This window comes from Lichenostomus cassidix, chromosome 23 (genome assembly GCF_008360975.1).
Source record: "Lichenostomus cassidix isolate B80296 chromosome 23, HeHo_3.0, whole genome shotgun sequence".
NCBI classification, from domain to species: domain Eukaryota; kingdom Metazoa; phylum Chordata; class Aves; order Passeriformes; family Meliphagidae; genus Lichenostomus; species Lichenostomus cassidix.
This window is the reverse complement of record NC_139503.1, coordinates 2971046-2988225: the sequence shown is the minus strand read 5'-3', so window position 1 is coordinate 2988225 and position 17180 is coordinate 2971046. Positions and strand designations below refer to the sequence as shown.

Here is a 17180-nt window from a genome sequence, read left to right as displayed (position 1 = left end):
ACAAATATTTGGGTTTTCCTTTTTTTCTTTTTTTTTTTTTTGGACTCATTTTGTGAGGCTGGGCCGACTAGGAAGCCCAGGGAACCAGTTCTTGTATCGGCCGCTGTACAGCCACTCGTGAGGTGCCCTGAGCCTCGCCAGGCAGGAGCAGGGCAGGAACGCCCCGTGCCCCTGCTCCATCTAAATAAATAGAACCGGGCAGAGCATCCCTTTCCCATCCCTTTCCCACCGCTTCCCAGACCTGTCCTTCCCAGGAAGTGCAAATCCCACCCCAGTGCATTCACTTTAACACCATAAACCCCAGGAGCTTCATTCCCACATGGGCCTGAGGTGTATGATCCTGGCTGGGCAGGATCAGGTGGGAAAGCCGGAAAAGCCACAGGAATTCAGGCTGTCAAAGCATTACCACCTCGTGTTGCTCTCCCATAGAATGAGCAGCAGCTCCTGCTGTGCCGAGGGAGCAGCTTGATCAGGAACCGGCTGGGATTTTGCCGTCAGAGCTGCCAGGACAGTGAGGCTGTGGCACATAATCCCACACATCACTCAGCCCTGGCTTCCTGGGGTTTGATCCAAGAGATCTTTGCATCATGTTTGGAAGACACCCCGATGAGCAAACCTTGGGGTTTGAGCTCCTCAGGTTTCTGTGAGGCTGAATAACCTCAGTGCCAAAGCCCCAGGATCGTCCCTGCAAATGGAACTGACACCTGACGCGGGGCTGCAGAAGGTGCTGGGGATTTCAGACAATCCTGTCCCGGTTTCAGTCACAGCTCCTACGCTCTGGCCTCCTCCAAAAGCTTTTCCTATCCTTCCTTGCAGTATTTTTAGTGCAGTGCAGCTGTCTGAGGAGACAAACCCTCACCTCATAGAGAAGATGAAGCAGCCAACAGCTCTTGCATTTATTCATTGCATCTCTCTGATATAGAATCCCCTCTCTGGGCAGGTACAGTCCATTAACACCAAATTTTCTCTGTAATTTCCCAAACAGTATAAAAATAGGCCCATTCTGAACTCTCCCCTGGTGTTTGCAATTTCAGCTTCCTTTAGGATCCTGAGAGATGTCATCCATACATATTACTGTAACTTGGTAACTCTTAATGCATCAGAAATGGACATATTGTGGTAATGAGTTCCACAGGTGACACATTGTGTACAAGTTTTAATTAAAAGTTAAATAGTTTAAGACATTTGTTTACAGGCAACATAATTGGTTGCTCACTCTGTACATTGCATTTATTGGACAGCAATAAGGAAAAACAGAACATTTGGCACGAGAATGCCAATTTTTTATTATTATTATTATTATTTTTGGACACATGAACACAAAATATCCCTGCAGGCTAAAAAAAAAATACATTGCAGTTGTACACGACCAGCATCTTATCTCGACACGGGGCTGTGAGCCCCAGGACAGTTTAGAAAGTACCTCGTATTGCTAGAGACATACATCCAGTCCAAAGATAATAAAATACCATTTGAAACATTACAAGTCTAACAATATAGAAACCAAAAAATTACATCAGAAGTCAAACTGAACAAATGCAAACATTTTACATTGAAGTTGCAGCCTCTAGACATAGAAATATGAAAATGTCAATAGCAAGGTCTAAGAAAATCTGTAAGTGATATTTAGTGCAAGATCTTTCCTCTAGTGCACAGGGAAAGAGCCTTGCAGTGGATCAAGATCAGGATGGATCCAACATCCTCTAGCCCTGCCTTCTGAAAATGAAAGCAGAGTCACTCCCTCGCTATTGAGCAAGAAAACTCCTACAGCACATCCACAAAGGGGTTGGGGGTCGGGGCTGTCAGACGCCGGCTCTGAGCGAGAGCCCTTCTCCATCCGAAGGGCCGAGCAAGGGTGGACACAGGACATCCTGTCCACTGGCCTCTGTGCCCTTGGGATGCAGCTCCAGGCATGACCCTGGGTAGCTCACAGCGATACACGAGCCAGACTGGTGGAGACAGGCTAACTAGGGATTGCCAGAGCTTGTTCAGAACTCAGCAAGGACAAAGCAAGCAGAACCGGGTGGAAAATGGGATTTCTGCCCCCTCCCCAGCTTTTTTTTAATATATTTTTTTAATATATATCAACCACCCCCTTCCCCAACTCTTTGAACTTTGCTACATTTAAAATCTTTCACACCACAGAGCTAAACAGTGGCCAACAGGCTTTATTTGTAAAAAAAAACCCCAAAAAACAAAAATCAAAACACCCTAAAACTACAGCTACAGAATGCACATCTTCCCATTGATTGACACATGCAGAACGAGTCACTCAGGCCCACAGGGCTCACCCAGGTCCTCAAGTCCTCCAGACTTGGGCTCAGACCTGCCTTGGGCAGCACTGCTGCAACTTGGATCCTGAACTTCAGTGCTTTCCCCCCAAAACTCCAGCCCTGTGCCCGGGGTGGGCTAACACCAGCACCACTCTGGTGCTGGCTCAGGGCTTACCAGGGGCCGATGCTCCACCTGGTCTGAGGTCAAATATCCAGTCACAGGCAAACCAAGGAGAGGCTCTCCCTTCCCTCAGTCTCAACCAGGAGTGCTTGGCACTGGACAACTAATTGGTGATAAAATTAATTTTTTATGCACCCTTGTTAAACCAGCCCCATTCCTAGTGCACAAACTCAAATCAGGGATCTTGGATCCTACCACCTCCAACAGGTGCTCAGGTGCTTTTCAAGGTGCCAAAGTTCTCTGTGTGTGTTGGGTCAGTCAGAGTTCACTCTAAAAAGGGTTTTTGTGTCTTCTCCCTGAACGAGTACTGAGAAAAGCAGCGGTCAGTCTCCCACCCACATGTCCTGATTTTATTACACAAGTGAGGTATTCTTTAAAAAAAAGTTAAAAAACTGAAAAGAATCTTCTTGTTTTTTCAATCTAAACCTGTCCTGGCGCGTGCCAGGGGCAGGGTTCACTTCAGTCCCATTTTCAACAGAAATGAAAAGAGGTTAAACTTAATTTATGAGACGTACTACTGGCAAGGAGGTTATAAAACTGGTTGAAGATGTTCAGTGTACTCTGGTACAACTGAAAACAACAGCATTTAGAAATGTAAACTTTCATTTATTTACAAGCTTAAAGACTGAAGGAAACAGCATTTCCTATTGCTGAAATTTGGAGGGGGCTGGTTCCTAAGCTTTGGGACAGCAGACAACTTAGCAGCAAACCCCACACGAGTATCAGAGACCACAGTGCAATCCTTGGGCTTCTCAAACTCCTCCTCAGTTTAGGAATAAGCTTTAATCTGCACTAACTCAGGTATACAGTAAGGAATCTAGTCTTAAATTACTATGTTCATGGATTGTAGGAATACCAGGGAAACCAGATCCCTATTCTGGATTACAGGTTGCAGCTGAAAAAAGCCAAGCAGATTAAAAACCCTAATTTCTAGGCTGGGACAGAATCAGCATTTGAGACTCACACGGGTTCAACATGCTGTAAATGCAGTTGTGTGGGCAACCCAGATTCCCAGGAAAAAAACAGTTCAAAATGCTGGTACAAGTCCTCAGGTTGCCTGTCACACAATACATTTCGACTGTACACGTTGGCCTTTCCTACACGGAACACCCAGTTTCCAAGCTTATAAAAAATGTTGTAGACAGGACACCAACAGTGAATATAAAACAGTTAAAAATAATTCTTAAAAAAAGCATGGAAATGCGTCTTTTCTAATTAGGTTCAGAAACTGCCAAATTGTGTGTTCAGAAAACGACACGAGAATGTTGGTTAAACTCATGCACAATCCTCAGCTAGAAAATTACACTGTTGGGGGGGCTTAAAAAACAAAGATTTATTGCCAAAGTTAAACCTTCTATGAGAAAAAAGTTTTAAAATCACTTAGATTTATCAAACCACACAGCAGCATAAAGTGGGCACTTTTGTAAAAGTTTGCAAAATACCTAAAAGCTAATTTTTTTTTTGTTTTATCATTTTTAGAGGGGGGAAATGATGGTTCAGTACTTGTTACGATACCATGGCAGTATTATTTATAACCATTATCATTAAAATCTACTGACAGGCATCACTATTGGTTATATTACACATTCACAGAACAAGAACCACCTATTAACTCGCAGTATAGTGCAATTGCTTTGCAGCCCAAGTCTGCAGAGATTAAAAAGATAATTAGTAAAACTGACAAAAAACTGCAATACCTGTGAAAGTTATGTTTGTTAAAAGGCATTTACAGTAGTGAAGTCTAAAATCTCCATTAAAAAATCTATGGCCCCACACGACAGAAGGATTACAGCGAGCTGGATAAAACATTTTGCCATCACATCATACTCACGAAGCAGGGCACGGAGACAGGGCAGCAGTCACCATCAGCTCATGGGATGAGGAGAACTGAAAAACCACAACTAGCAAAAGATTCGATAGAAACCTTTCGTGCCAAGTCCTTGAAAAATTTCAGGATGATCGGCCTTTGCGCTTTGAGGTAAAAATTCAGTCCAATGCATCAGAAAAGACAAGTCTATGGATTTCTAGTACAGAAAACAATGAAACAAATGGCTCAATTGTGTTGGTGCATCAGACGTTGCAGTGAAGAACAGATTCAGTGCGACTGTCCGGAGCTGCTGGTAGTGGGCAGTCCGAAATCCCCCAGCCCTGGATAGAGCAGGAGGCTTCCAAACACTTCAGGACTGCGTGGGTTGTTGTTTTGCCTCATCTTCCCAGGTGCTCTCAAGCAAAATACATGGTGTGCTGGGTGTCGTGGTGGATCTGCACGGCCTTGGCCAGCGCCTGCGGATCGCGGCCGTTGCTCTGCCCCGACACATGGCTGCCCTCAGCGCTGTGAGCAGACACACACCCATGAACAACTGGGACAAGCAGCTCAGCCTCACTACCTGCCTACCAGTATGATGAGGCCACTCCTTACCTGTCATGATCCTTGTCCACAAGATGGTACCTGGCCCGAAAGGCCACCAGCCTGGCGTAGTAGGCAGGCGCAGGGATGGAGACGGAGCGGGTGCAGCGCACATAGGTGTGGCACAGCTGGTAGGTCAGCAGCTGCAGCTCGTCTGCTGTGAAACAGTTGTCATCCCACAATACCTGGTAGTGGGAGGGACGGCTGGTTCCCTGCAGAGAACAGGTGAACAGTCAGGTGGAGAGCAACAGCAAGGACAGAGGTGGTACCTGCAGGCTGCACTTTCCAGCAGGCACTGAGGAGGCAGTGCCAAGTGGGCACCGACACACTCTGTGTCTGCCAAGCAACAAACAGAAGTGACATTTCCCATGAGGACAACTACAAGGATTTAGTCCCACAGCCTGAGCACAGCAGAGCTGACATTACCTGAATTCCTGCATGGCTACAGAGGTAAAAGTCAAATTCAGACGGATGTGTGATGGTGCTGTCCACAGTAGTGCCTGCTGGTACATTGCCACTTTTACCCACCTAGTGAGAAAAGTTTATTATTAGTCCATAGGCTTTTTTAGAAGTGACCCAAAAATACCTTCAAAGGTAGGCTCTATTGAAAGCTTCTGGAGAATTTACTGCTCAAAAAGGTGAAAAAATATTAAGGTCGTTTACATAGGAGGAATGAAAATGTTCTCTGTGAATTCATTTTTAGAAACTCCACCAAATCCAGCTGGTGTGTCATCAGAGGAAAATAAAACCCTTGCCAGCACCATTAAAACTGCAGAGTGGGATAAAGCCTACACAAGTAATTCAGGATCTGAAAATGCAGGCTCCTGAGATAAATTTATTTCGTACCCTTGTTTGCCCTCACACCCCAGAGATCTGGGTTTTTAAGCAAACCTCAGATCAAGCGCTTCCCTAAAGAAGATTCCTTAGCTGGCCTGTGGATTTCTGCCACAGGCACCTCTTAGCTGCACCTGGAGACAGAACAGGGAACAGCCTGAATAGCCAGGTCAGCTCACCATCAGGAATCCTGGATTATAAAAACCTACAGTACAGCTCCTGGTAGACAAATACTGGGATACACAGCACACCTATTCCTAAAGGGGTAAAAAGCTGTTTCATCTGATGTAGAGCAACAAAAAAGGGAGGAACTGGTTATTTTAGTAGAGAAAGCCTGTTACCACCCAGTACTGCTGCTGCTTATACAGCTTTAGTGGGCAAGATGGATCCCACCCCACTGAATCAAACAATCCCACTTTCCTGAGCCATCACCTCCCCCTCGTGGAGTCAGTACTTGCCCTTTCAGTTTTGTCAGCACAGAACAGCCTGGTGTGATGCCTTTTCTGCACAACAATGTAGGTTATTCCTGGTCTATAATCTTCTTCCAAACTAATGCAGGCCTTCCGGATGGCGATCAGCTCTGGCCAAGCTACCTACAAGCAGAAGATTTAACTATTATGTGATGAATTCAGCAGGTGTTTGATAATTTTATTTTTTTCCTGTTTACAAATGCCACATCGTAAGAACACGATCAGATGGGTAAGTGTATATTGTGCTTGCCCAGGACAAGTCAATGAAACTTTATTTTTCCAATAACAAATATAATCCACATAAATATATATATTTTTTTCAAGGGCCAATCCCTTCTAATCCACATAACTATACATCAGTCCCTTTTCAGGAGCAACAAAAAATGATCAGACGATACCTGTTTCATCTGTCCTTCCGACACTCCCCCTCTGTAGTAAATGATCCTCGTGGGCTTGAAACGAGTGGATTTGTAGAACTGGATCAACAGCTCCCGCACCATGTTGGTCAGGTCCTGGATCACCTCCTGGCTGTAGAGCAGCTCCTGGGAGGTCTCCTGGCGCGAGGTCTGCACGCGCACCGTGGCGCAGTAGCGGCTGGGATGTCCATCCATGCTGCCCACCACGGCCGCGATGGACGGCTTCTTCCCATCCCCAGCAGGAGGGTGAGTGACATCTGCTCCCAAAAAGATCACTGGCTGCTGGAACACCGAGGGCCTGTTTGATAAGATTAAGGTTTATTAATTAAAATCACAGAATCCCAGAAGGGTTTGGGTTGGAAAAGACCTTAAAGCCCATCCCATTCCACCCCCTGCCCTGGGCAAGGACATCTTCCACTATCCCAGATTGCCCCAAGCCCCATCCAACCTGGTCTTGGACACTTTCAGGGATGGGGCAGCCACAGCTTCTCTGGGCAACCTGTGCCATGGCCTCATCACCCCCTCAGTGAAGAATTTCTTCCTAATCTCTACTCTAGACCTACTCTCTTTCAGTTTCAAGGCATTCCTACAGTCCCTCTCCAGCTTCCTTGTTGGCCCCTTCAGATACTGGAAGGTGCTGTGAGGTTTCCACACAACCTTCTCTTCTCCAGGCTGAACAACCCCAACTTTCTCACCCTGACTTGAGAGCAGAAGTGCTCTAGGCCTCTCATCAAATCATAATAATAAATAAGAACAGCAAAAGGAAAAAGGGCCAGGAACACAAAAAAAAAGAAAAAAAAAAAGAAAAAGAAAAAAAAAAGAAAAAAATTACAGCTGAGGAAGGTGCATCCAAAGCACTGAACAGAACTAAAACCTGTCAGAATCTTTAGGGACAAAGTTCTCTCCCTTAAGCACTTACAAGTCCAGAAAGAACAGAAAGTGACAAAGACAGGATCAAAGGCAGACCAAGTTACAAGTATTGAATTCAAGTCACTCCTCCTCACTCCTTCTCTTTCAATTTGGAAGCAAACACAGGATGAGTTAGGAGATGGCAAAAGGAAAAGGTAAACTGAGTGAATCCAAAGGCAGGAAAGAGACAGGAAAAAAAAACCTTGGTGAGTTTGGTGGCTCTGACTGCTGGATGGCTCTGACTCCCCTTGGCTCAGGGCTTACTGGGAACACTCCAAATGCAGACATATCCTCCACTGTCCACTCCAGACTGTGGGAATTTCTAAAGCGTGTTTTATTTTGAAAAGTATCATTTTAGCAAACACAACAAAACAACACCATTTTCCTTGACAATCCAGATATTACAAAGAGTTTTTTACTGAATCTCACCTTTGATGAGGTACCAGCACATTGTTGATTCCTCCGAGCTTGGCGTTGATCTTCAGACACAGGTTGGACAGTGTTTGTGGTGAGGTTTTGACCACGTTCTTTACCTGAACACACTGTGTAGCCATGCCTAGAAGAGTATCTCCAACCCGCTTGACTTCAGCTGTGACAGAAAAATAAGGCAGTGGTTCCTGTTTGCTCTTTTTCTAATGTTACTGTAATGCAGATCCTTTAAACTTTACTGACAAAGGTTCAGTCTGCTCTTTGGTAATACATTAGTTCTCCAACCAGGCCTTAAAACCAGCTCCAAAACATCCTTTTAAAGAGAACCCCTTGCCTCGTCTGCCTCCTTCCTGCCACCCACTTGCAGTACAACTCCTGATCACTTTACAGCCCCTTCTCCATACCATACACGGGCGTCTTCCCAGGCAGAATCACCACGATGAGCTGCAGGCCAACGTAAGTCAGCTTTAAGTGTTTGAACATGGGCTCCACACTGTCTGCACCCTGGGCATACTTGCAGAAGCAGGGCTGGCCCTGGATTGGCATCCCGGCGTCCTTGGAGATCTTGCGCAGCTGGTCTGTGAAACTCCTGAAATAGAAGTGGGTTTGTCCTGGCCTTTTCACTATGGTTCACTCATCAGTTTTATCAACCAGATCTAAGCTGTTTCTGCTATTTCACAGCACTACAGTAATTATTTTTTAGCAACTCTATCCCTATCAGGAACTCGCTAATACTACTCTAATCCTCTCTGAGGTAGGTCATCAGCTTCTGTAATTTTACAAGCATTACAGAAACAGACATTTGAGATGAATATCCCGAGGCAGATTCCCAAACTAATACTGATGCTCTGTAAGTTTTTACTTATCCACCCAATTTATCTGAGCATTATTGCAACCATGATTTTTACCAATCTGTGGTTCATATAAACTTTTTCTTTAGGATTCTGTTGAGTACTTTGAAAGACAGGGGAAAATCAACTTATACCACACATCACTTTTCAGAAACATGAGAAAAATATATCTTGAAATAGAATCCTGAATAAATAGGAAAATACTTACTTCAGCAAGTCTTCCCTGCATTGTTTTTGAGGAGCAAAACAGGCAACAGCCCAAACTTTAATCTCAATGCCAGCATAGAACTGTTTCCCTCTCATGTCCCACACACCTTGGTTTGGTGTGGCCACAGTCTTGTTCTAGGTAAAAACCAAAGGCAAATTAGAAATAAAGTGCTGCTCTGTTTTGACTGAAGCCCACCAGAGGAAGCCCCATGAAAAGATACACAAAACACCTAAATAATTTTAATAACCTCAGGATAAGGAGTTTTACAAGACATGGAAACTCACCCTGCCTCCATACTGCAGCATTGGGGCTGGCAGAACTCTGCCTGTCAGCTCCGTCATTTCGTTATGGACAACAATTCCAAACTCCTTCAGATACGGATCAGGCCCACCAACCATACTGTTACTCTTCACCTGGGGACAAGACAAGTGTAGATGTCACTACACTAGAGCTTCAGGTGACTCTCCCCTCTTTGCCATCAACAGCTTTTCTGTTTAAAAGGATGTGTTTCAACCAAAACAGATTTTTTAACTTCTCTCTTGGTCATGCTACTCATCATCACCTACTCCAATGCTCTGGAAAAGCCATGAGAAGTGACAAACACAGACTGTACAGCTGGAAAAGAACTCACCAGTCTGCTGATCTCCTCCTGCCTGTCTGGGGCAGACCTGGCTGTTGCTTTTATCATAGTGGAGGTCTGATTGTCCGTGAGCTTCTTGATGCACCGCTGGCCTGCCACGATGTTACACACCTGCAGGGAGCAGGGAGAGGTGCTGTGACACCATTTAACAGAGGACACACCTCAGTGCAGGACCTGGATGCTTACCTCCAGTGGCAGGTATGTGTGTTTCTGTTCCTGTCCCACTTGGAGACAGGGCAGGTGAGGGTATTTCAGCTGCAGACTGTATTTCTGTTTAAAATACTGAGCTACTGTGCACTCCATGGCCTGTCCATTCTCCAGCTGCAAAGGGAACCTAGAAATGACATTTGTTCTGGTTAGATTCCATCAGATTTTTTTAAAGGGGAAAATGATATGAAAAACCTATTCTGGACTATCTTTAGAAAATCTCAATTTTCCTTAGCTACTGTGTCTCTTCTTTATGAAAAGATTTTAGCCTATATATAGAATTTCTTGTATTTTAGCTATTTTAAAAATGGGAGCTTTTGATAACTGTATTTAAAAGCCAGGATATAGATAAATTTTCCTGGGCTGAAGGAAATAAAGCAGTAGTCAAAACCCACACTATTCCTCTACTCCACTAAAACAAAACATTCCTATAAAGCCACACAGCTGCTTCACCTCCAGAATCAACTATTCCTGCATAAACAATATACCAAATATATTCCAAATATATTTAATAGGTTGAAGATTTTAAGAACCATCAGGTAGTGCTTTATACATACGTCTGGTGACTGGCTGGTCTCCGGGTAACATTGCAAACCCGGTATTTTCTCTTCATCTGGCCACAGTGGGTAACCTCTACTTTTAGACCTGGAAACCCAACAGAAAATAAATCCAGGGACAGGAATTACCTTTGAGGAGGATGAAGGCAAAAAGAAATAGCCCAACTCCCCATGTGCCTTGCAAATTTTCATTACAACATAGTAGGAGCAGTTTTCAGTATTTTCTTGCAGCAGCTTTAGGACAAGGTATTACCTCTGATTTCTTTGGTAAACTTGACACGCTGGGAGTCTGTCAGAGGTTTGCTCTGCTCACTGATGCTCTGGATGTCCAAGACCTCGCACATGAACTCAATGATAGGCTGGGCACGATAGAAAGCAGTCGCTGACACTAAGATAAAATGATAGGACAATTAACTGAGAAGCACAAAGAACTCTGTTACACGAGTGGGACAAAATCTCCTACACACCATCAATGTTGAGCATCATGTTCCACATGGCAGGACGGACTGACTGGTGGAAACCGAACCAGACCTCCCTGCCTCCTCCCAGGGGGTGGTAATAGCCTTCAGGAGGGGAGAAAAAGGAGCGGCCGACAGGAGTGTACCTGAAAAAAAAAAAATTAATACTCCAATAATTTCTTTCTGATATACCTTTTATATTCACATCTATAGTGTTTAAAACACATTTCTACTGCATGTTATAACAGCCAGAGCTCACTTAGGGCAAGCACACAAAGCCTTTTCCGACAGTGCAGCTGGAAAGGGTACAGCAAATTCCTGTTAGAAACATGACCAGTAGACACAAGGGCTTAGTTCAGATCACATTTCCCTATTCTAGTGCAAATTTGTAAGGCAGGTGTTGAATTACACGGCTGCATCCTTCATCCCTTCTACCACAGGAGTGTAACAGGCATCAGAGCAGCAGCAAGGACTAACACAAATGTTAAGATGGATAGAAGCCAAATGCAGTCAGGAAGGCCCCACAGGTACCCACCTCATTGAGGGAAGGTGCCGTGTGATTACATCCAGTGCCTGTACAGAATCTTCAGGAACTTCATTCAAGTGTCCTGCCAGAGCTTCCAGCAGCATCTGAAGACTGACGACTGACACCCACTGAATGGAAACCTTAAATGTCTGGTCCTTCCCCTCTCCTGGAAGTGTAACCTCCATATCGACCTGCCATGGGCACAAGAGAATTAAGCACAAGCTTTTGTAATGGATTGCAGACAGACACAACACTCAGCAACGGTACAGTGTTCTCCTAGCTGTCCTTTGAATCTGTGGTTTTGATGATTAGTTTGTGTAATGACCTTAAAATATTACAATTGGTTCCCTCAGGACTTTGAAAGTTTGTCATGTATTCATCTGAGAAACTGCACTGAAATATCTTTAAATGTAAATTTTAAGCAGTAATTAGTATGGTGACATCAAAGCTCTGGAGAACGGTGAGTCATTTTTTTAAGTCAGCCAATTAATAGCAAGATGTTTTGTGAACCAAATGGGAAGGCAAGAAAACCTTTTGGTCAAATGGGAGACTTGCTGGGAAACAAAAATTTCAGAGTTCTGGCACAGCACTTGGGATGATTCTCACACCCTACAGCCCAGAGGGTAACTGAACTCATGCTGGGCATCTCCCATGGCACAGCAATGACCAGATCCCGCTGGAGAACAGTAGATGGGGTGAAGTTTTGTTTAGAGCTGGGGTCCACATGAAAGGCAGGAACAGCTGATCCAGTTGTTCTCACGGAACAGAAGGACATATCTCCACAGCGCAGCCAAACCCAACCGGAGTAATTGTCAGCTACAATGACTTTATCATTCAGCAACAGAATGAGGGTCAGAACAGGGAAAAGGGAAGGTCCCATCAGGGTGAAAGAAAAATAGTCTCCTTGCAGCTGTTAGAGCACAGCATAGTTCTCATGTCTCGTGACATTCTCCAGCTGAAGAGCTGGGAATTAGAAACCCTAAGACACAAACTTCAGTAAAACACCAGTGAGCTCCTAGAGATCCCAACTGGCCTTGCCTGCCATTTCCAAGACTACACCAATAGATGTGACAGTGCAGGTCAATAAAAGAACACTTTTCAAATGACACTGTCAACAGTTTTCCTACAGAAACTTAAAGCAGCACTCACTCTGTCCCTGCCGATGGGTAAGGGGTGTGCTGTGTACATGTTCCGCTTCCCATCGTAGCCAGGCTGCCGATCCCCAAATATCTGCATCTTGAAGTGCCTCACCATCGTATCCACCACCTCCCTATGGAGTGATTCATTGAGTTAAATGGAAGAACAGAAAATTCAGCAATGGGCTTACACAATTTAATTTTTTTTTTTCACCTCTTCTTGAAGCAAGATATGAAAACCAATAATGCACGAGAGCACACCCAGGTCACATCAGGAGCTGTCAATGTCACCTCCAGGTTAAGACACCCAAATGCCACACACAGGTGTCTGTACAGGTATCTGTACTGTCAGCAGAGCTAAAGCCAAAACAGGCAGGGGAATCTGAAGAGATGTTCACACACAGAGGCAGACACAAGCACCTGCCTTGGGTGAGTGGAAGCGCTTCATGGATTGATCCACATGTGGACTCCAAAAATCTACAAGCTGAAATACCTCCCCTCAGCTGCTACATGTTTGTGTAACAGACTGTGGAACAATTACCAGGGACATTCACTTGTAGACTGTAAAATAAAACCAGCTGGAGGTCAATGCTCAGTACATCTCCCAGAGACTTCCAGATTAGGGGCCAATTGCAACACATCTTTAGAAAATAAGAATATTATGGTTCACTAAAAAGCAACTGCTGACCACAGTACAAACACAAACAGACCTTTAGCAGATGGAGAATTCCTAGGATGCACAGCTTCCTTAGATTCAGAGACACACACTTAATTTAAATCAACAAACATTTATTAAATATTTCCTACCTGTTGACTCTTCGGGGACGTTTCTCTGGCTTGATATCTACGTCATAGTGATAAACATCAATCTTGGGGATCTGAACCTGGAAGTGGTTGGCCAGGAGACGGATGGGTTTCCCAACAGTGCCCAGGCCTGGGCGACGGGGTGGCTGGAAAAGGCTTGTTGGGGGCCCTAGAAACGTCAAATAATTATGTATGAGATGTGATGTGCACCTCTCAGGCATGCTATGGGTGACTTTTTGACCTGGCAGGAAGAAATCTTAAGCTTTCTGAGATTGTGAACAGAGGCATTCCAAGAGGCTCAGCCTTCCAGCTCCTCAGAACTTCCAGGTAAAAAATGTGTTCCCTAAATCATGTATAGGTAGGTGCCATAAGTAATTTTAAAAATTTTAGTGGCATTTATTCATGACTGTGGTTATGAACTTCACAGAGTCCTGAGAAGAAATGCAACCATAAAGATATTATGAATTTTCATGTAATGCAAAGATAAATACATTGCTACCTCCATGTCTAGAACAAACTAATAGCCACACAAGCCATATTTTGTCTTTTTTTTCACTATGGGATTAATGTTCAGAGGCTAATGATCCAATTTAAAATTCCAACACAAAGGCAGGAGTGAGGAAAGGTTTGGGCTTTCTCCTAAATAAAAGGATAAGGGAGAAAGCATTAGACAGGTATGGACTCCTACAGACGTGGAGGAGATATTTTATTCAGAAAAAAAAAGAGCTTCAGGAACAGCTCTAAGGAGGAAATTATTAGAGGGCTGGAAGCATTACTCACATGCAAGCTGGTCACTAGGGAAGCCTTTAGTTACCCTCCTCAAAGTGTTAAGATCTGAGATACCATGTTAACGAGATTAAACTGACTATTTTTTTAAATCGATCACAGCCTCAGCTGACACTGCACATAAAGCAAATGACATTGGTATATTTTCATGGGTTTGTCTATATCTGAGCAGGGCTCAGTGTGATCAAAGTGTCTTCCCTCTACAGTAGAGTAGCAAAGGAGAGGGCAAGAAGTCTCACTAGAATGCAGTAATAAACCTACCATAAAACTTAGGGCAAATTTAGCATTCGAACCTGACAGCATCCATGTAAGACAAAGGCTCAGAGTTTGTATCAGGAGAGAGGAGAGGCAGGTGACTCCTATTTGGGTACACTTCAGGGTGAGAGCAATAAACTTCAACGCAACCATAAACTAAACCCAAATCCTACGAGATTCCACACTGTGGATTTACAAGCCATCCACTGGCTACTGCACTACCAAATAAAATGACCAACCTGAGGACACCAGCCCTGGAATATTTTTAAGCAGAAGGAGCATGGAGCATGTGAACAGCTGAAGCCCACTGCCATGTCACCTCCACAAAGCTGCAGTGGCAGGGGGCTGTTGGGGACAGACACTCCACAGGACACACTCCTGGCTCCGCACCCGCCTGACAGATCATGCTCTGTCATGGTCAGACCAGTTGTGGGGTACAGTTAGTGTTTAAAAAAACTACAGCTGTCTTGACAAGCATGAATCATTGAGGGCAATCAAAGTTTGCTGTGCTTATTTGGATACGAGAGATGATCCATTAATCCCATGCTAATTAATCTGAAGGAAGTGCAGGCACTGACCTCCTGCAAGAGATTAAATGACAACTATATTTACCCATTTTCCTCCCTTGATATTGACAAGTTCTGCAAACAGGCACAGCAACGCTGCCCTCGGTTCTGACCACAGAAGATAAAACTTACATCTCCTCCTTCCTAAAGCTGTTTCTCAAAGGATTCCAGAGAATCAGCTAAAAACTGTTTTCCCGTTTGAAGCCAGGCTGCCCTGGCATCACAGGATTTTTATCTGATCAGCCTGACAGGGGTTGTATGTGCTGCTATATTTTAATTTCTCCTACCTCACAACCATTATGAACTAAGCACCTCAGCCGACTTGCTTCAGACAGGAAGCAGTTTTCAAAACTGAAAGAGGATCTGCTTCTCCAGCTGGAACTAGGGGAGGCCACGACACACCACACACATACAGCAGGCTCTGAGTCAGCCCTCGCTACCTCAAACTCTGGATTCTTCTGGAATTGCACCTTTGTGTCAATAAACATTTCCTATCACACCAAAATTAACATCACTTCGATTACACCAGTCGTTTGAATGGGAATTTGATGGGTCAGGTGCACAGGCCACTGAGGGCTAGAAACACATCCTGCAGGCATTTGATGGAAGAATAATCATGGAATAAGACACAAGCAGGAAAACGCCACATGCAAAAACCCAGCAAGATTTAAGCGAAGTTTGTTAAAGAAATAAACAACCGTATTTTCAGACAGTATCACCTCAAACTCTCAGAAATGGCTCAATGTCAAATATAAAACTTATCATTGCACAGGTTGCAGGGCGCACATCGCTGTGCCACCACAGCTCTGCGTGTCCCCGTCCCCTCGCTGCCGCTGTCCCGCCCGCAGCCCCGTCCCGTTCACCTCGGGGAGGACGAGGCGAGTCCCCCGGCAGCCCCGGCAGCAGCGGGGCCGTGCGGACATCCGCAACCCCCGCGCAAAGTTTCGCGACCCGCTGCGGCTCCTCCGCACCGGGCAGCGCCGGCGGCTGCGTGCGGGCCCCGGTGCTGCCGGGGAGCCCAGCCGGGCCCGCGGCCTCCTTCCCCCGCTGTCACGGCCCGACAGGCCGCGGCCCCCGCGCCCCCCCCGCAGCTCTCACCGGGTCCCAGCGCCTCCATGGCGGCGGTGGCGGCCTCGCTGCTCTCGCCGCCGGCCCCGCCGCCCGCCCCGGGCCCCGCCGCCGGCCCCGCCGCCGCCGCGTAGCGCTTGATCTCGGGAATATTGGCGGCGGGGTGGGAGTCCGGCGCGGACACGGGGGCGGCGGGGCGGGAGGCGGCGGCGGCCGAGGAGGAGGATGAGGAGGAGGCAGCGGGGGCGCGGCGGGGAGCGCTCCCCGCGTTCCGCTTCCCCGAGCGGCGGCGCGAACAATCCCCGCGCTGCGCCCCCGCCGAGCCCGCGCGCGCCCCCGGCGCCGCCAGCACGCGCCCGAGCGCGCTCCCGGAACGGGGATGAGGAGGAGGAGGAGGAAGAGGAGGAAAAAGAGGAGGAGGAGAAGGGAGGGAGGAAGAGGCCGCTCCGCGCTGCCCGGCGCCGCCGGCTCGCGCACGCGCGCCGCCCCCCCCGCCCGCGGGAGCGCGCACGCCGCCCGCGCGTCCCCGCGGCCGCAACAGGTGACGGCTCTGAATCACGGAATCCCAGAATATTCGGTGTTGGAAGGGACCTCTGCAGATCATCCAGTCCAACCCTCCTGCCAAGGCAGAGCCACCCGCAGCAGGTGAGAGGAACGCGTCCAGGTGGATTTGGAATGTCTCCTGACAGGGAGACTCCACGCCCTCCCTGGACACCTGTTCCGGTGCTCAGCCACCCTCAACATAAAGAAGTTCTTCCTCACGTTGAGGTGAAACGTTGTGTTTTAGTTGATGGCCATTGCTCCTCATCCTGTCACTGGGCACCACCAAAAAGGTCCTTTTCAGGCACCATCCTCGTGCCACCTGCCTTTGAGATACTGGTATGGGTTGATCCCCTCTCAGCCTTCCCTTCTCCAAGCCCAGCTCCCACAGTCTGTCCTCATCAGAGAGATGCTCCAGAGCCCCCATCATCTCTGTGGCCTCTGCTGGACCCCCTTCAGTAGCTCCTTGTCCTTCTTGTCCTGAGGAGACTAGAACTGGACACAGCACTCCAGATGTGCCTCACTAGGGCTGAGTGGCAGGATTCCCTCCCTGGCCTGCTGGCTCTTCCCAGGATGCACCCCAGGATGCATCTCACACATGTGGCCTCTCTGGAGCTGCCTCAGGTGGGGAAAGAGCTGCTGCTCCTGGGGCATCAGGA

General features: G+C 46.6%; 1 protein-coding gene across 2 annotated transcripts; it reads right to left on the bottom strand.

Moving 5' to 3' along the window:
- Window positions 1–1141: 1141 nt before the first annotated feature.
- AGO4 (argonaute RISC component 4) lies at window positions 1142–16451 on the bottom strand. 2 transcript variants are annotated; one of them, XM_085081513.1, is made up of 18 exons: window positions 16012–16449; window positions 13310–13475; window positions 12516–12636; window positions 11376–11557; window positions 10850–10986; window positions 10636–10770; window positions 10383–10470; window positions 9805–9952; window positions 9610–9729; window positions 9263–9391; window positions 8979–9112; window positions 8324–8508; window positions 7920–8079; window positions 6564–6879; window positions 6154–6288; window positions 5288–5389; window positions 4874–5073; window positions 1142–4786 (listed from the first exon to the last, which is right to left on the bottom strand). In XM_085081513.1, the coding sequence occupies exons 1-18, from the start codon at window positions 16028–16030 to the stop codon at window positions 4678–4680; spliced, it is 2586 nt and encodes an 861-aa protein (XP_084937639.1). In that variant the 5' UTR covers window positions 16031–16449; the 3' UTR covers window positions 1142–4677. The 2 variants fall into 2 exon arrangements, with proteins under 2 accessions (XP_084937639.1, XP_084937637.1); XM_085081511.1 differs by lacking the exons at window positions 1142–4786; window positions 4874–5073; window positions 5288–5389 and adding an exon at window positions 7693–7812 and having other exon boundaries at window positions 5882–6288; window positions 16012–16451.
- Window positions 16452–17180: the final 729 nt, after the last annotated feature.

Bases quoted from the DNA above. Each gene is read 5' to 3' on its own strand.
- AGO4 (XM_085081513.1), bottom strand. The intron at 11,558-12,515 runs GTGAGTGCTGCT...TGCCCATGGCAG, and splicing joins TACCCATCGGCAGGGACAGA to GTCGATATGGAGGTTACACT. The intron at 9,113-9,262 runs GTGAGTTTCCAT...GTTTTTACCTAG, and splicing joins TGCTGCAGTATGGAGGCAGG to AACAAGACTGTGGCCACACC.